We start from the raw sequence: 19,638 nt of genomic DNA, 5'->3' as shown, positions 1-19,638 counted from the left end.
AAGATAAGTCCTGTAACTAATCTAAGGGCCCTTCACCAAATCTAATGTGTGTGTTTTTTTTAATTTACAAAATGTCACGTTTGAAGTTTACCTCTGTTCCAGAGTATCTATCTCTGATGACCTCCATATGCCTCTTAAATAGTTCTATGACGGCTTTGTAGACCAGTTCATACTGTTCCTGGGGAGCGCCACAAACCGGAACAAAGGAAAACAAACAAACAAACAAAAAAACACACAAAAAAAACCGTGGTGAGTTACAGAACCTGATTTCAGAAATATGAACACCAATCAAATCCTGGGCTAGCAACCCTGAAAAGACCATTCACATTAGTTCAATGACAGGGCCTTATGCTTGAATAGCCCGTTGTAGATACCAGAGCACTTTCATGCTGCTAGGAACAGCTAAATATTTGATCTACCTCTAATTAATGCACAAGGAAGGAACTTGCAGCAAGTTTTCTGTGTTCTAACCCCCTTTTCTTACTTACCTTTCCTTCCATCTTCACCCCTCTATTTCTGTTTTCCTTGCTCATGTATTAACATTTTTATTTAATTTGGATGCACTTTTGTGTGTGTGCAAGCCACCTTTACCTTTTCTAAAAAAGGTAGACAGATTATGGTTGGTAGGTAGATAGATGGTTCTAATATGTAACATTTAATTTGACCCTTATAATTGACCTATAAGCAAGCTAGGCTGTCATCCTGTTTATAGATTATTTGTCCAAGGTCATTCAGAAGTAATTTCCAGAACTTGAGTTAGAACCCGGATCTTCTGACTTCAGTTTAGAGCACGGAGATCAAACTTAGCAAAGACATCAAAGAAGACTGCTGAATAGAGTTTGAAAATTTATGGTTATAAAATGATTTCATTACAGAGAAATGAGTTCCCTTCTATTACAATGTTATTAGGTTTTTACTACTCCTTTTTTGCCTCTGTACCTGCTCAAACACTTGATTTTGTATCTACTTTTCATCTGAATGGGCCTATTCAGGGTTTTCCCCCGACTCTTTACACGACCTTATCCAAATAAAGCACAGCTTTTTCTAAAGATAATTTTAGCGGGAGCACAATGAACAGTCTATATCAGTCATCATGACCATTGGTACACTCTTTACATTTCTTAAGAATAGAGAAAAATCACACAGGAAACACTTGTTTGGTTACTGCGCTATTTCCTGGCTAGAGTAGTGTCAGAAAAAGCAGGTACAGCTGGTAAGATATTTGTTCCACTAGTCATTGATAAAGCCAAAATCTGAAGACTAATTTAAAATTATTTCCGCTATCTTCTAACTCTCAGAAATAGGTCTGATTTGGCCTTTTTCTGAAATGGGTATGGTTTTATTGATTGATTCAGTATTATAATTTAATATTATACAACTTGATTGTATACATTGACATGGAACAGCCTTCTCTTAACTCTGACAGCCCTAAACTAGTCAAAGCTTTCATTTCACATAAACTTTCCCCTTCACAGATTGAATATAGAACACATCTAAGGTCAACACATGAAAAAAATTATTTTTTCCACTAGCTATTAGTGGAAAACCTGTGTGGGCCAAACAGAATGTTTATATTATAATAGCTCTTCATTTTTCCCTTCAATTCACAGCTTCTAGATGAAAATATCTGAATCGCACTGTCAATCGTTTTACTTCTAAACCTATGTGTCAGTTAATTTGGCTTAAATATATTAGGATTTTGCTATTTAAGCAGTAAGAAGTAATTCTAAGAAATTATGCAAGGGTGTCTGATACCTAATATCAATAAATGTGTGATGGATGAATGAATGGGGTGAATGATAAACTGTATCTTCAAAATGGAGACCATTTAGCTATGTGGGTAAAATTATTGGTGAGTAAATATGGGTGAAATGAAATATTGTAGAAAGTGAGAGATTCGGGCTGGGACTGTTTCACCTGGGAGGGAGAACTTGAACGTGGAATGGAGAGGAGCAAAGGGGAAGAGCATTACTAATGGAGTGAATGAGTGTGAGCAATGTGGGCTGGGTTCAAATTTTGTGATACATATATAATCATATATACAGTGTGATTGTAATTATTTTTTTAAAGTATGCATAGAATAAGGACCAGGAGAGACTATAGAAAAATAGGGCCAGTGGCTACGTAGGTGATAGAATGATGGTTGATTTTACTTTCGTTTTTCATTATTTCCTAAGATGAGCACAGACTGCATGCTTGAAGATTCTGTTACCACCTACTGAAGTAGAAATCTCTGATTTTCTATGGTTTCAGACATACATTACTACTACAAAGTTTCAAATTTATATGACCCAACAATTTCATTCTAAGGAATTAAACAACTTGTTGAGATTTTTAGGTGTTTTTTTTTTTAACATATTTTTGTAAAAAATATTATATTGGTTTCTCAATATTTTTTGGGAATTAAAATACAAGGAATGAATGGAATTTGACCAAGGGCAAGGGTCTGCAGAAAAAAATACTGGGATATTTAGAGTTGGAGAAAATGGGAATGGACTAATGTGCTTAATACTGTGTTTCCCCGAAAATAAGACCTAGCACGTGGAAAGATAAGACATGCCCTGAAAATAAGACCTAGCGCAACTTTGGGAAAAAAAAATAATATAAGACACTGTCTTATTTTCGGGGAAACAGGGTAGTAAATCTGGTTATGGCTAAGAAGTCAGCTGGTTTTGGATGCCTTCCTATTAAACAGAAAGGTGGAGTAAGACCCAGACACGTGTTATGATCCATTCACCGCAGTCCATACCTGAGTTTGAACTAACGAAGGCCTCTGTGTTCGCATTTCCCGAATCAAATTGAAAACACTGAAGTTCGAGGGGATTATCTATAAATAAAAGGAAAAAATATCTTACTCCTTTGTTTCTATCTTTGTTAATAAATTATTGCCATTTCTTGATACTTGATCCATGATACTCATGTCTTGATACCTCCATGATATCTGCTCTCCAAACATGGGATGATATCAGAAAATAGAAGTATTTTTAAAACTAATGAAGATTCTTATCACTTGCATCATGATTGACAGCCTGCTGTTTGCCCTAGAAAAGACTGAAGAAAGTCTTCATAATGATTTCACGTGTGGTGATCAAATGTCTAAAGTTAGAGGTAAAATGAAGAAGGCTCAGTAGATGGGCACGTATGAGTTTTATGAAATAAAAGAAGTTGGCAGCCGAAACCGGTTTGGCTCAGTGGTAGAGCGTCGGTCTGAGGACTGAAAAGTCCCAGGTTCGATTCCGGTCAAGGGCATGTACATTGGTTGTGGGCACATCCCCGATAGGGGCTATGCAAGAGGCAGCTGGTCAATGTTTCTCTCTCATCGACGTTTCTAGCTCTCTGTCCCCCTCCCTTCCTCTCTGTAAAAATTCGATAAAATATATTTAAAAAAAAAAAAAAGAAGTTGGCAGATAGTTCTAAGGCCCTTATCTTAAACTTCCCATCTCTTATTAAACGTGTGTTGGGACACAAAGTTTGATTGTAAATGGAGCGGTGTGGCTACAGGAAGGGGATTGTCACACAGGGCAATGGCCTCCAACCACACCATTGCAGAGGAAGCACCTGGAGAGTCACTGGGCCCAACCCAGAGCTTTAGCTTCAGTCCATCCCACCCGGGGCCTACCACTGTGCACCTCTAACAAGTTCCCGGGTGATGCTGATCTGAACGCTGCTTGTCTGGGGCCACACTTTGAGAACCACCAACGTAGGAACTAGTTTGAGCATCCAACAAAGCATGTCTACCCGTCAGCATCCTAGAGAAGATGAATTGTGGAGGTAGGAGTTTCGAAGACTCAAACAATTCCAAAGTCTGAAAGTAGAAGGGTAAACCAATGGAAGGTGCCTGCCGAGAGAAACTCACCCCATCTTTTAGCAGCATCCACGTATAATCGATAGCACAGAGAACACCAGTTCTGCCACAGCCGGCACTGAAATAAAAGATCACAGTCGGAGCATTGGTAGTTGCAGACAGAGGGTCATTGACAGTAGCTGGACAATTTCCCCAGCAGATTTGCGGAAGTCAGAAACCTGGAGGCAATAAAACTTTCTAAACGCTACCATTTCCCAAACCTGTTTGCAAATTGCCACACGCCACCCTGAACTTCAGGCTGGGTCCTGGGCAACTGCTCACAGCAAGAGTCTCTAGGGCTGTCCTGTTCACAAGCAACTTATCAGAAAAGTATTCATTTAATTCTCATGTTGACTTTTTTACAGTTTTTTGTGTGTGTGTTTTTCTTTTTTTCTTTTTTCTGCTGTGACCTTTCTCTTCTTTTGCTTCATTCCTTTTTGGTCAACTGGACAAAGTGAAGCGAGGATCAGGAGCCTACGTCCTATGTGCTCACCCCACCTTCCCTTCCAACAAAGTCAGCCTCCCTTCACTTAGAGCAAGAGTCCTGGCCAGACCAGGACGCGTGGGTGACTCTGGGGAGGAGGCTCACACAACAGCATCAGACCTGCAGTGGATGCATATGGGAACCCTGTCATCTTCCTGGTGACACCGCACGTCCCAGATGAGCTCAAGGATAGGGTCTATAGAGGCAGGCACGTCGTGGTCAGGCCAGTTCTTGTAATGAAACTGGTAGATAGTTCGAGTTTCCTAAAAAAAATAGCCAGAATAAAAGAAGAGTTCAAGGTTAAGATTCTACCTCATTCCACCACAAGATTTACTCTGAGTTACTAAGTAGCATCTATCTTTTTGTTGGAAAGTGGGAATTTTTGAGCATGCTTCCAAGAGAGGCTGTTGTCTATGCCCCAGATAGAGTTGTCAGTGCTGACACCAGGCCAGGCCTTGAGATACAGTCTCATGGCCCCTTCCCAGCACGTAGGCCTTCTTTCCTGGATCACTGTCAGCTTTCTGAGGAACAGGATGACCCTGTGAATAACATGGTCGTCAATGGCATGACTCTGACATTGCTTAGGAAAAACTGTTTTGTCTTGGGTTTCTTGCTCTGCAAAAAACAGGATGTGGTTAATGGGCTTAAAAGTGGTCCCACACAAAGGGTCACTGCTGCTCTCTGGACTCCCTGCGTGGAGAAAGGCAGAGCAGTTGCCTGCTGGTTGGCTGGCCGGCCGGCCAGCTAATAAAGGCTCCCTAAATTTTAATTTGTTCTGGACTCCAGTTGTCATTCACTCGCATTCGCTCCACAACATTTTCTGTAATTTATGCTGCTTTCTTCTCTATAGACCCTGGTGGCCATATACCTTCGAAGAACAATTAAGTAATTTCAGGTGACTTACTATTGGCCTGTCCCTATCTGGCCCAATCAAAAGAGGTAGACACAAAGATAGTCCAACCAGAGGTTCTCAACTGGGTCACAGATATGCTGATATACTAAATTCCTTTGTCTTCGAAAGACCGGGCGGCCTGAGTTCTCAAATTGGTTCGCAGGCTCTATTCACTGTGCAGCCTCCACTCACCCTACAAAAACTATTATTTGTGGCCACGGTGTGGAACAGATTGGGGAGCCCAGGTTACACCAGATTACATTTTAATATGAAGATTTTCCCAAAATATCAGAGGCTTCATCACTCCCCTTTGTCTTACGCCCAGCCCGAGTCACATATACATCCCCTCGCCTAATCTCTGTCGGCTTTTGAATTTCTATACCGGTACTTACACTGTTGAATTTGACTTTCAGAGTCCTGATCGTGTAATCAGATTTTCTATTTTCAGCTTCCTAAAAAGTAAATTAAAATAGTAGGTTTTTCAAAGACTAAGATTCAAAAACTACACTCTGCAGAGCAGAGCTTGGAGCACTGGCTCGGCCACACGGAAACAGGTGCGGTACTTACACAGGAGACGCAGAAAGGGCCGAACTGCAGCTGCCTGTCTCCCGGCTCCGCCCAGTAGCGCTCACACTTTTTCTGCAGCACAAAGCAGAATACAGTGACCTCCCTCTGCACATTCTAGTCTCTTCTGAGCAACAACGCCCGCTCCCTCATTCAGAAGCAAATCCAGCTCTGTGTCTTTCACCTGAGGAACTTCCAATCCCCTTGGCCTTCAAACCCAACTATGTGGTCTGGAATCTCCAAGGATGGGGAATCAAACATTAAAGACTGTTTAAATTACAGACTTCTTAGAAGCCTGAAAAAGTAGAAATGGGAATCTGACATTTCCAGTATTTCAGCAAGATTAACAGAAGTCATGTCTACTACTAAGAGTTGCACAAGCGAACTGAAACACCAAGGTCCCATGGTTTTGCTGGAATTGTGTCAACTCATAATGGCAACAATGGGTTAGAAGAATGCTGCTCAATAGAAGTATAATGTAATTTTAAATTTTCCAAAATTTCAAATTGCCACATTCAAAAATGAAAAAAGTGACATTAATTTTAATAATAATCTTACTTAGCCAATGTGTCAAAAAATTTTCAACATGAGATCAATATACAACAGTCATTAAATATTTGACATTTTATTTTTTATTTTTTTTAAATATATTTTATTGATTTTTTACAGAGAGGAAGGGAGAGAGATATAGTGTTAGAAACATCGATGAGAGAGAAACATCGATCAGCTGCCTCCTGCACACCCCCCACTGGGGATGTGCCCGCAACCAAGGTACATGCCCTTGTCTGGAATCGAACCTGGGACCTTTCAGTCCGCAGGCCAATGACGCTCTATCCACTGAGCCAAACCGGTTTGGGCAAATATTTGACATTTTAAACTGTCTTCCAAACCCAGTGCATTTTTAATATTCATAGCACATCTCAGTGAATATGCTAAATTGTCATTGGAAATAGCTTATTCCCATTTAGATTTCACAAAATTTATAGTTAGGAAAGATTCACATACCAAAGTTGTTCCAAACATACTTAAAATTTTCTAACCACTGAATTCAGTATCAGTTTTTAAAATGAAATCCATTAAAATAAAAATAATTGTGTTCCTCGGTCACACTGGTCATATTTCAAGAGCTCCGTAGCAGTGTGTGGCCAGTGGATGCCATGCTGGACAGCGTGGGGTTAGAAGCTCTGACTGGCAGTTAGAGATGTCTGATTAATAAAATAGGAAGATGAATGGCTACTTTTAAAAGCATACCTCAGTTTTGCCGAAACCGGTTTGGCTCAGTGGTAGAGCGTCGGTCTGCGGACTGAAAGGTCTCGGGTTCGATTCCGGTCAAGGGCATGTACCTTGGTTGCGGGCACATCCCCAGTAGGGGGTGTGCAAGAGGCAACTGGTCGATGTTTCTCTCTCATCGACGTTTCTAGCTCTCTATCTCTCTCCCTTCCTCTCTGTAAAAAATCAATAAAATATATTTTTTTAAAAAAATAATAATAATAAAAATAAAAAATAAAAGCATACCTCAGTTTTATTAAAATACAGTCTACTGGGGAAATGGACAAAAGGGATCCTTCGGAATAAAATTTTAAAAAGCCTTGAGAATAATTTCGTTTGGCAGCTCAAGGAAAGCTTTGCTACCAGTTCCCCGTTCCTTGTCTTCTTTCCTTTACCTTTAGGGATACCGGAAAGAACTCACCTTTCCCATTTCGATCTCCATGCAGGCCATAACAACGATCTGGGGGAGGAAATAGATAGAAATTTGACTGTTGCTATAGTTAGAAAGAGTGCTAAATGCTTGGGTTCCAGGGCCAGGAAGTGTTCATTATGCTTTTCTGTTATTTTTTAAATGTTTTTATTGCTTTTTTAGAGGAAGAGTAGGGCAAAAGATTGAGAAGTAAAAACATTGATAAGGGAGAATCATCTATCGGCTGTCTTCTGCAAGCTCCCTACTGGGGATCAAGCTCACAATCTGGGCCTGTGCTCTGACCGGGAATTGAACTGGTGACTTCTTGGTTCATGGATTGGCACTCAATCACTGAGCCACACCGGCTGGGCTTCTGTTTTGTTTTTTGTTTTTGTTTTTTTATCCAAAAAAGAAATCTTGCTCAATGACAAGCTGTTGATCCTACCCATCCTTCTTTCTGTCCTCACTTCCCTTTTCTCTAGTCAAATCAGCAAATTCTCACTAACAAATGAGCCTGTCAAGATGAGAACTTTCAATTCCTTGAAGAGTGACATCGTGATTTTGACTAAAAGGTACCGGAGCCCCGAAATTCTAATGTGTGACCCAAAAAAGCACTATTTTAATACACAGGAAACCTCAATAACATATTCTGATGCCCTCATCCCTTCTGTCCCTAAACGTGAGAAAAGATAGTAACAAAAATAACTCTGCTTTTACCAAGACACCGTATTCCCAAATCATCCTCCAGAAATCCAGGAGAGTGGTGGGCAAAGGTCCCTGAGTGGCGATGTAAGCCTGGGGTCCATAAACTCCCTAGAGGGGAACAGAAATTACATGCGGTGACTACCATTAACACCCTTCGTCCTTGTCTAGTATACTTCCTACCCCAGCCCCCTCCCTCTTTAGGAGCCTAGAGAATATGGAGTGTACCTTAATGAAATTGGCATTGATGTAATTGGAATCTTCATCAGAGGTTGTCAAGGACAGCTCTACTCGGCTATGATCATCTGTAACACAAAAGAAAACCAGAGGATCAGTAAGGAGACTTAATCAGAGGGCTGTGTGTAAGTCAGGGTCTAACACTGTGAATGGTGGTTTGAGGAATGAGTGAGTGAATGAGTGAGTGAATGAATGAATGGATGTTCTTTGATGGTCATAAATAGTACAAACTAACTTGACAAAGCCATGGTCCAGGACTAAGGACACCAAGCAATGGGTGAAAAGAGACGGGGATAATTGAATCCGGGAGAAGGTACAAGCCTATTGGGAGAAATGAAACTCACAGGGCAAGATATCCTTGTATCTGTTCTTCTTTATGTTCCTGGGCCTCTCAGCCACCGTTGAGGGATAGGTTTTGTCTGTCTTGTACTTGATGGCGAGTCTTTTCAGCTTCTGTAATAAAATGCCAACAATGAAATCTTCCCAGAGCAAACAGCTGAGGAGCTGTCGCCAGAGAGCTTTGGAAGGAACCAGTTTCCCCACCCTGAGGCCGCCTTTTGGGGATATTAATTCGAAGCTGTTTCTTAAGAAACAAGACTCAGAAAGAAACGTTGGCGCTCCTCCCTTTCCCGCCCAAGAGATTCAGACAGAGAAACCTGCTTCAGGAAGGAGATCTTAGGATGTTCCCCTTCGCCTCATTTGAATGGAGTGTGATAAATAGAGGGTTTCTGAGTCGCCCGTTCTCACTTCTGAAATCTAATACCCAGTTCCCCCCGCTTTCTCGTTTGTCCGAAAATGCCTTATATATACCCAAGGCTGCCTCACGTTTTTGGAATTTTCATGGAAGTCCCAATGCCTATGTGAATTCCTCATGCACATGTATTACACTTTGATTTTCTCCTGTTAGTCTGTCTTTGTCAATCTGGTTATTAGCCCAGCCTGTAAGAACTTAGAAGGCAGAAATATTGATAATTTTTTCTAGTCCCCGCACTTTCCTTCTCCACTAGCCAAATTCCATTTCGGCCCTTTTGGCATCGCGAGGGCTGACTCCATCCGTGGCAGAGCCCCGAGCATACAGTTGGAGCTCAGCAACGTTTGGAGAAGTGAAATGATCACACTTACTTCAGCTGAGCCACAAATAGCTGAACCTTCGTGATGAAACTGGTGAGTATTTAACGAAGGGACATCTTGTGAAAACCAACTTTAGGCACCACCCAAAAGGTCAGTTATTATAAGTTTAATTTACTTTCTTTACAGCTACTACAGGGCTATTTTGAGTAGAAATGGAGCTTACGCTGAAAAAATCTCTCTAGACCTAGCTAAATTTCAAAGATTCAGTCCCAAAAGCAATCTATATCTATATATATGATCCAAACTTCAAGCCTAAATGATGACCTTTAAATAGTACCATATTTTGTTAGAATTTGGTCTGGGCCAGTCAGCAATTAGCATAATATGACTGAATAAGAGTCTGTAAGAGAGGGAAGTAACTCCTTAAAATTATTCCCATTGGCCAATATTATACTACAGACCCAAATTTCAGGTCAGCGAAAAGGATGGTTCTTCTTTAGCTCCTTTTTATTTTACTTTTATTTTTAAAATATATTTTATTGATTTTTTTACAGAGAGGAAGGGAGAGGGATAAAGAGTTAGAGACATCGATGAGAGAGAAACATGGACCAGCTGCCTCCTGCACATCCCCTACCGGTACATGCCCTTGGTACATGCCCTTGACCGAAATCAAACCTGGGACCTTTCAGTCCCCAGGCCGACGCTCTATCCACTGAGCCAAACTGGTTTTGGCTTCTTTAGCTCCTTTTATAAATCAATCCTGCACCAAGGTTTAACACCCTGTCACTCAAAAGGAACAGGCGGGATGGAAAGGAGTCAGGGAAAACTCCAGACAAGTGGAACGAGGAAGCCCTCTCCCCACAGCCCCCACCCCAACGCATGATCAAAGGGGATAGTTTATGGCAGGAAGCTCCTGGCCGCAGAAGTCACCAGTAACAAGAACTGGCTAAAACCTGATCAATCCAAGATGGAAGAAAAACAGACCGGAGAACAACCCCGAAGGCCACTCTGCCATCCGATAACGAACACGGACTCGGTGAAGGAGGGCTGAAGAGGACTGACGCCATGATCCGCTTCCGCAATGAGCCGCTTTAGGAGACACCCACACACCCTCACCCCCAACCAGAGGACTGAGTCAGAAGTTCAGAAACGACCCGCCCTTGGAAATGCACAAAATCCCAAGAACTGACGTCCACGTGGAAGTGAGCTTTAGCTTGTCTCTGTGACACCGACAGCCAGAGGGGCAGCAGGCAGCTCGACCTCTGAGCCTGTCTCCAGGAGCCTAAGACCTCGTCTCTTCTTCCTGCCCTGAGTAACACTTGCTTTTACTCTCCTTTGGACTTGCTCTGAATTATTTCCTCTGTGAGTCAAGAGCCTGGAGGTCCCAGCCTCTGCAGGGGCAGGGGCAGCCCCCAGCACCGAACTGGTTTGGTGACAAAACCACATTTAATAGAGGTTGACCTTCGGGAAGCCTTGCTCAGTCTGAGAAAGATGAGGGGGGAAACGTCTGTGGCAGCTAATGAACATTTGCTGGATTTAATTACGGAAAATAGTTATTATGTGCCCACTCATACTTGGTCACATGAAAATCACGAATTACTTCCTATGGTCAGATCCCTCAGCACTCACTCAGTTTTCATCCTCTTAACTTCCCTCTTGAAATTTCCTCCTCCTGCGGACCTTATTAGTCTACATTACTTTGTTCTCCTCTTTCTTAAATGACTTCCGCTTCCCATTTCTCACTCTTACTGGCTCTCTGTCCATTTTCATCTTTTTAATATATATTTTATTGATTTTGTACAGAGAGGAAGGGAGAGAGATAGAGAGTCAGAAACATCGATGAGAGAGTCATCGATCAGCTGCCTCTTGCACACCCCCTACTGGGGATATGCCCACAACCAAAGTACATGCCCTTGACCGGAATCGAACCCGGGACCCTTCAGTCCCCAAGCCGACGCTCTATCCATTGAGCCAAACCGGTCTCGGCCATTTTCATCTTTTTAATTGTGAATTATCTGAAGTTCCCAAGTTAAGTCCTCAACTCTCCGCTCTTCTCTCACCATATACATATGCTCGGAAATATCATATACTCTTATAGAAGGCATAGCAATGTTTTTAAAATTTGTATGTAACTGGTCAAAATTGAATTATACTTCCAACCCCTATTGAATGTCTCAAATTTATATACTGGGATTAGATTACTAAATTTCCATCCCACCCATGTCCTAGACAATTCCACTTGAGTAACTCATCATCGTTGTTCTCACCGTTAATGCCAGTGGCACTGTCTTTATCCCAAGTAGCCATACTCTAGAAGCTGAGAGTCACTTTGGTTCACCCCTTCCCACAATTCCCACTTTTAATTTCGTCTGCAAGTTCAACTGATTCTTTCCATGCAATATCTTGCATCAACCTTCCTTCCTATGCCCACTGTACATACCTTAATTCAGGCCCACTCCCTTCAAGGTTGAACTGTTAGTAGATGTTTCTTAACTCATCCTCCCATTTTTCTGCCCTTCCCCATTGAAATCCAGTAGGCATGATTATGCCAAAATAATATTACCAAAATATTGCTTTCTGTATCTCTCTCATGCTCAAAACAACGTCAGTAAATCTCCCTGTACTAGCTGGGCGACGGGAACCAGGGCGGGGCTGTCTCCTGGAGGTAGGTCCTCAGTGCCTTTCAGCTGCAGGTCAAGGTCAGCATCATTTCTCCAGAGCGCCCATAGCACCGAGAAAGCGTGAGTGTGAGCGGAGGGAATGAGGCGCGGGGGCCTCTGAATCCGACAGACAGGACTGTGCAGGAAGGGAGGGCGACACTGACCCGGCCCCGAGGGGCCCAGCTATGTGCAAGGATGGATTTCATCAATATAACGCAGGAGAGAGGAGAAAGGCATAAGAAGAAACATGTTTTCATTTACATAAAGGCCACAAACCGGTAAGATGCATGTCTAATTGTTTCGTGAGATAAAAATGGGTCTTGTGCGACACCACAGAACGAACAATCTCAGCACAGCGTGTGCCTGCAGGCTGGAGGCAGCGGGCCGGTGAGGATCTGGAAAGACAGCCCTGGGTTTCTGGGGTGTGACGATGTTCTACTCCTTGGTCTCAGCGGTGCCGATGTGGCTGCCCGTGTTATTTCCGGCTGCTAAGTTGTGGATGTGGATGTGTGTGGGAAGCAAGTTTCTGTATACGTGTTAGATGCTGCAGTTTGTTGTGTTTGTTTTTTTTTAATATATTTTATTGATTTTTGTACAGAGAGGAAGGGAGAGAGATAGAGAGCCAGAAACATCAATGAGAGAGAGTCATCCATCAGCTGCCTCTTGCACACCCCCTCCTGGGGATGTGCCCGCAACCAAGGTACATGCCCTTGACTGGAATCGAACCCGGGACCCTTCAGTCCTCTAGTTGACGCTCTATCCATTGAGCAAAACCAGTTTCGGCAAGATGCTGCAGTTTTTAAGTTAAGACCAGTGGATAAACTTGAGTCAACAGAGTGCGGACGAGGGTGGGGGACTAAGAGCGCAGGCTCATAGTCAGAAGGCTTTCAGCCCTTCAGAGTATCAGACAAGGTTTCAAATCCCGGCTTTGCCATTTTATGGGTAAAATGAAGCTGATACTTTCCTCTTGGACGGATAGCAATTGAGATTATTAGTGGTAAACCACTTAGATTGCCTCATATATGGTAAGCAGTAAAAAAAATGTATATTATTTTTTATAGTTATTAAATTAAAACTAGCAAGGTGGTAGAGAAGACGATACATTCAGATACTGCAAATTAAAAAACCTCTTTTGGAAATACATTTGGCAATACTTAACCAATTAGATGCTAATATTCTTCGATCTAGTAACAGCACGTTGGGGGCTCTCGCCTCAAATCCAAAAGGAAGGAAAACCCACGTGGACAAACATAGCTACTGAGGTATGTCAATAACCACGAAAAGTTAGAAACAGCTTTGCTGTCCTACAGTAGAGATGTAATTTAATTATTTGGGTGCCTGCTAGGTGTCAGGCGTTTTGTATATTTATTCCAGTACCTTCTCAGCAGCTCTGCAAAGTGAATATTATTTGTTCTCACTTTTTATGACTTTGTTCAAGGTCACACAGAAGACTCTAGGCGGAACCGAAATTCAAACCAAATTTATCCGACTCCAAAGTTGTTACAAGTACAGACGGGAAAGCAAGATGGCCTGCACTCAAAACTCAGTTCAACCGCATGCCAGCTCTACGACCCTGAGTGAGTCAATTAACCCTGCTGTGCCTCCGGTTCCTCCTCTATACAGTGGAAATAGTAACGATGCCTTCCTCAATGGGTTAAATGAGTTGCTATGTAAGCATTTAGAAAGTTTCCATAGCAGGTACAAAATATTAGCTATTATTAGGATTATTTTTTCATTATTTTTTCATAATGACCTGCTGTGTGAGAGGTCATTAAGGCAGATTTTAATCAACATGGTAATATTGGTGTAATGTTAAGCGAAAATAAGAATAGAAATTTGCATTTATACTCATAAATACAATCATATAAAAGGATAAGAACTAGAATTTCTACACAAACAAAAACCCCAAAACTGTACTTGTTGGAAAGTTGATACTATGGTGAACTTATTTTCTTTTAACTTACAATAATATTATTTTATAAGAATAGCGGCAATGGGGCTTTTAAAAAAAATAAATTGTCAGTAGTGCAGTGGCACACTGCAGTGTCTGCTATAGAGAAACTACGTTACACTGGGGTAGAAACTATACTAAACTAAACTAAACTATACTAACAGGCAGGCCCTTTTAGGGACTCAGTGTTACCGGTTGAAGCAAGATACTAATTTCACAGGCTCTGAAGGACAGCTCCAGGTTAAATGTCATGTCTATGGCTGAACACTGAGTGAGCTTAGACCAGTGGTCAGCAAACTTCGGCTCTTGAGCCACATGCGGCTCTTTGGCCCTTGAGTGTGGCTCTTCCACAGAATACCATGTGTGGGCGCGCACGTTCAGTGCGATTGAAACTTCGTGGCCCATGTGCAGAAGTCAGTTTTCAGCTCTCCAAAGAAATTTGATTGTTGTCCTGTTGCTATTTGGCTCTGTTGACTACTGAGTTTGCCAACCACTGGTTTAGACCAATTACTTAACCTCTCCCAGCCTCAGTCTCCATGTCCGTAACTCAGAGATTATAATCAGCTCATGGGGGGTTTTGGTGTGTGTGTGTGTGTGTGTGTGTGTGTGTGTGTGTGTAAGTGTAGTAAATAAGATAATGAATGTAATGCTTCCTTGACACCCCACCAGGACTCACAAGATATAACTAAGTATTTTATAGAGGAATCGTTGTTTAATGTCTGTCCACTAAGACTCCTCCAATGTCTAGGAAACATTGCCACCACCGAGGCGGGAACACCTCCCTGCCACGCAGCTTCCGGCACACGCTTTGCCCCGTGGGCTCCCGGGCAGTGTCTGAATGGCCGTGTGAGAACCGCACAGGAGTGGCCGGGGCAGTTTCAGCCACAGAAAAGCTACTGGACTTGGTCTTGGTCCCGGGTACCAGACCTGGGCAGCACGGTGTTGGCTTTTCTGGCCACAGCAGGGCTCCGTGCTCTGGACAGAGACAGCCAGAAAAGGGGTCGCAGGGACGAAGTCTAAGCCATGGACCCAGGGGGACCTTGTGTCACAGACTCAGTCCTTAAACCTCAGACACGCCAAATCCTGGAAGAATACATTCAGGGCTTAAGGTGGGATATCTCTCCCTCCCTCCCCCAATTTAATGGCAGTATTTTCCTTGTCCAAGCAAGCAGTCTGGCCTCATTCTCACTCCCGGACCCCCACCCTCAGCTCTTCCCCTGGTATCTCAGCTGAACCTTTAGGTGGGGCTGAAAGCAAGACTTGGTTTTTCCACCGGAGGACGTGAGTCAGTGAACAGCGAGGTTCCACTTAATCACCCCAAACAAGGTCCTTAAATCAGGAGCTAGAAAAGCAAGGAAGTGATTAATGTAAAAGTCGGGGTGGTGACTATTCCCAGGGCAGGGCAGGTGGGGGGAGAGGGGACAGGAGCCCTGGGGGAAAGGGACGCACAGTAGAAGTCTCCTGAGGCTGACAACGGCCTCGTCCTTGACCTGCCGTGGTGGCTGCTTTATAATACACACCTTTCATGTACTTTTCTAAACGGGCATTACAGTTTTAGACAGCTGAAGAACACACACACCTGTCTATAAAAGGCTTCTAAGCAGGGGAAGACGACCAGATTTGTATTATTACAAGATCACGTGGGGGTGGAACGGAAAATTGATCGAAGGTTGGGGCAAAGCTGGAGGCAGAGAAAACCGGAGGTGAAGCAACTGCCTGGTTTGGCACGGGCTTACAAGGACTGAGCTGAGAAAAGGCAAACGATCAGGGATCTAGTCTCCATCATCGGTTAAAAACACAACCGAAGTAAAGCAGAGGCCGGCACTGCCCCCTCGGCTCACTTTTGCCCTCTGTGCACTGGGAGAACCTGGCTCAGGAAGCGCAGCCCAGGCGGGTCCCGGCCGAAGCAGACACACAGGCCCCGGCACAGGGCCCCTGACCTCCCTCCCTGCTCAGAGGGACTCCGCCGGCCTGGCAGGTGGTAGTTAGAACACTTATGTCACGCCAGCAGGATATCATCCCAGCAGAGCGGACAGCGGATTTCTATTCTAATAGGTTACAATTCAATCATAATGTCTGATCCCTAGAGACTTCACAGAGCACTTTCACATCTACTGTCTGTGCCAGAATGTTCGCTCCGCGAAGCAGAGATTTTTACTTTGTTCACTGCTGCATCCTCAGTGCCTAGAACTGGGACATAGTAGGTTCTCAATAAATATTACTGGATGAATGGCCGCATTTGGTTATTATTGATATTTGATCATCACAGCAGCCCGTGAGGACAGGGAGGACATGAATTTCTCTCCCCGAGGGAGAAGCTGGGAAGCAGGGGCTTGGGGGGCATGTCAAACAGTTGCTCCTCGGGTTGGAGACAGAATCACGATTTCATTTCAGGTTTTGTTTTCCCCGCTCCTGCACCGCTGGAGAGCTAAGGTCTGAGGGCTCCACAACCCCGGCTGGGCACATTCCAAATGCCACCGGAACCCCGTGTCCTCTGGGCGCTGGTTACGGGTGAGCGAGGCCTGCCGGCTCCACGGCACCAGTAACCAAGCTCCTCCGAGAGGCAGGGCTCCTGAGGGACCCCAATCCCAGGGCCTGGGCCCCCTCTCGCCCATTCTTCCACGGCCCTCCCCTGTCTCTGCTCTCCATCCTGGCCGTCCACCCTCCACGAAAAAGGTTAAGGAAGCACTGTCATTGCAAGCACACATGTCCTCATCCTTTTTCTGTCTGAGAAATCAGAAAGCGTGGCAGCAGGTGGTTTGGGGGCTCCAGAAGCGTCTCTGTGAAATCCCACGGGAAGGCCAGAAAAAAGGGTCCCATGGAAAGGTCGTCTGGGTCTCTCTCGCCTTAATGAGCGTTACCCGTTGGGAACACACATCACCACAGACACACCTGGGGAGGCCAGATGGCCCGTTAATATGGTGTTTACACACCTGGACTGAGGCATGCCTGCTGGGGATTCCTAGCCAGACTCCAAGAACCAGCAAAGAAAACACGAAAAGCCGTATTTTGGAGAGAAGAATGAAAAGACACACAAAACAGCAGAGAAGCCGGACTCTCAGGTTGCCTTCCTCCCTCCTCTCCTGCGAGGCCCGATGGCCACTGACCCCCCGGAGCCATGGGGTCCGGGAGAGCAGGACCCCCGAGCCAGTGCAGGATCCGTGTGGCTCCCCCGAGGGTGTCCCCCCGGACTCACCAGAAACTCGCTGGCAAACTCCTCCTTGTGAGTTTTCTTGCTCCGGGCCTCCTCCAGGAAGCCCTGCAGGATCTCCCTCTGGTCCATGCTGCAGGCGGAGAGCCGGCGCCGCTGGGTCAGGGGAGGGCATGGCCGGCGGGAGTCATGGCCGGGCCGGGCGGGAAGCCGCTGTGCGGCCCCGGCGGAGCGTGTTGAAGGCTGTGGTTTACTGACTTCATCACCAGCCGGAGAGGAAATTAGTACGTAACCCGCCTCTGTGGTCACACAACAAAGCCATCGCCTCACCCCCGGGCCCTAGCGCCTTCCTCCTCGAGGAGGGAACCCGGCGGCAACTCGAGTTTTTTCACAAACAAGACGCTCGCCAGAGCCTCACGCTCAGCCCTGAGGCCGGTCCGCCCCGTCGGCCTCGGTGGCACGGGCCTTCTCTCCGCTCCGAGGAAAAGGCAGAGTGAACACTGTTCCCCGGGAGGTGCTGCCTCCCCGCTCCCCGGAGCACCGAGGCCCTGCTGACACCTGCGTCTTCGCGTCCTGAATGAGCTGGGCCCAGCGAGGGAGGCGGGCCCTGTTTGGAGCTGAGAGGTTTTTTAAGTTTCTCGTCAGTGTGATCGATGGCAAATCCTGCTTAACGGAGAAACGTCTCTGTTCAGAGCTCTGAGGCCTGCCATGTAGCCCTCGAACCCACGCAGTAAGCTGCTCCTGACCTGCTGGCCGGGCCTCACCGGGGCCGGGAAGTGCGGCCCCCGTTGGGGAAGTGCTGGGATCTCAGGACTCCCATGAGCCACCAGGGCTCTCTGAGCCTCAGTGGAGCTCTGGGGATAGTGTCGGTCCATGGAGAGCCCAGGAGCCCAGGAGGTTGGTCACAGCGTCCCCCGTATGTAATGAAGGGAACTGGGAAGGAAGAGGAAAAGAGCGAGTCAACCCACCTTGCCCGCAACAGCTTGGCTTCCAGAACCAAAAGCCCGAGAACTATTTCTGGGAAAAGACATTTATATTCTGCGGCGTATGCCTTGGGAAGAAAGGCCGTTGCCTGAGGAAGCCACGCTCTCTGTGTGGCACGTGACCCCGTCGGGCAGGCAGGCTGCTCTAAAGAAACTTCCCACGTCGCAGCTCGTCCCCTCAATGGGCACAGACCTACTATACTCAAGAGCATCCCACTGAGCGTGAGAGCAACCCAAGAGCAGCATATCACCTGTCTGAGGACAGAAGTCCCACAAATGTGTTAACAAAATTAGTCTGGGCTCTGCTGATTTGGCTCAGTGGATAGAGTGTTGGCTTGTGGATTAAAGGGTCTGGGTTTGATTCCAGCCAAGGGCACATGTCTGGGTTGATCCCCAGTAGGAGGTGTGTAGGAGGCAGTCGATCAATGATTCTCTCTCACCATTGACGTTTCTCTCTCTCCCTCTCTGAGATCAATAAAAATATATTTTAAAAAATTAGTCTGAAATAACCCTGAAGGAAATTCACAGATGTGCTGTCAGGACTTCCTCTAGTTATTAGCAATGCTTTTTGTTTCGCAGCTTATTCACAGTCCCCATAGGAAATGGTGATTCTGAACGCTATTAGGCTCCATCCACTTTGCTGAGCCTTGCCAAAGGAAAGGAATGGTCACTGAGGAATACTGCTTAGAGATCATGTGACGCCCATAGAGAGTTTTAATCCCAACCCACACAATAAATTAAAATGGACCATAATTCTTCAACAGTACTTGTTGAGACTAGGGTAGTATTTCTCAAATTATCCCCTTTAGCATTAAAAGAGACTTTCTTGCTGCTCTAAGTAATGCATTGTTTAGTTTGGCTATTTTAAAACATATAAAATACTAGTGGCTCAGTGCACAAAATTCATGCACATTAAAAGGGAATTAATTAGAGGACATATTTTAATATTGCTATTTGCCCTTTATAATAGAAGTGGCAGAGATGAAAGAAAATTAGTAAAATGTATATGAAAAATCTTCCTCCTGTCAGAGTCTGAGGCGAGCCGGGCCTGGGGTACAGCCTTAGGTCCCCCATCAAGCTCTGCCAGGTGAGGGATGTGGCCTGAGGTCTCCAGTCAAGCCCTGCTGGGCGGGGGCCAGATCCTCAGGTCCTCCGCTCCCGCCTCAGGTCCCTGCTGATTGCTCGCTAAGGCTCATTATGGGAATTTGGCCTCCACTGTGGATGCAGCCATCTTGTGTTACAGAAATCCCACTTCCGCTGTGGCACTGCCATCTTATGTTATGGAAACCCCACCTCCACTGTGGGTGCTGCCATCTTTGTGATGGTGTGACAGAGTGAGGGTCAATTTACATATCCCCTCTTCATTAGATAGGATGGAGCAATTTTAAAAAATATATATATATATATTTTATTGATTTCAG

General features: G+C 44.9%; 1 protein-coding gene across 3 annotated transcripts in view; it reads right to left on the bottom strand.

Annotated features, from left to right (window-relative positions):
* Positions 1-17,647, bottom strand: part of PTPN22 (protein tyrosine phosphatase non-receptor type 22) — a 36,539-nt gene extending 18,892 nt beyond the window's left edge. For 2 of the 3 annotated variants that reach the window (XM_036452861.2, XM_036452862.2), the window contains exons 1-11: positions 17,280-17,647; positions 8,746-8,854; positions 8,393-8,469; positions 8,180-8,275; positions 7,475-7,513; positions 5,788-5,859; positions 5,613-5,672; positions 4,449-4,591; positions 3,857-3,923; positions 2,750-2,827; positions 92-178 (exon numbers count right to left, since the gene is read on the bottom strand). In XM_036452861.2, the coding sequence (XP_036308754.1) occupies positions 92-178; positions 2,750-2,827; positions 3,857-3,923; positions 4,449-4,591; positions 5,613-5,672; positions 5,788-5,859; positions 7,475-7,513; positions 8,180-8,275; positions 8,393-8,469; positions 8,746-8,854; positions 17,280-17,366 (915 nt within the window). In that variant the 5' untranslated portion in view covers positions 17,367-17,647. The remainder of the gene's footprint in view (positions 1-91; positions 179-2,749; positions 2,828-3,856; positions 3,924-4,448; positions 4,592-5,612; positions 5,673-5,787; positions 5,860-7,474; positions 7,514-8,179; positions 8,276-8,392; positions 8,470-8,745; positions 8,855-17,279) is intronic. The other variant, XM_036452863.2, reaches the window with a different exon arrangement.
* Between the last annotated feature and the right edge of the window lie 1,991 nt (positions 17,648-19,638).

This window comes from Pipistrellus kuhlii, unplaced genomic scaffold (genome assembly GCF_014108245.1).
Source record: "Pipistrellus kuhlii isolate mPipKuh1 unplaced genomic scaffold, mPipKuh1.p scaffold_m20_p_24, whole genome shotgun sequence".
Classification (NCBI taxonomy): domain Eukaryota; kingdom Metazoa; phylum Chordata; class Mammalia; order Chiroptera; family Vespertilionidae; genus Pipistrellus; species Pipistrellus kuhlii.
Note: the sequence above shows the minus strand (reverse complement) of the source record. Positions and strands in the feature narration are given on the sequence as shown.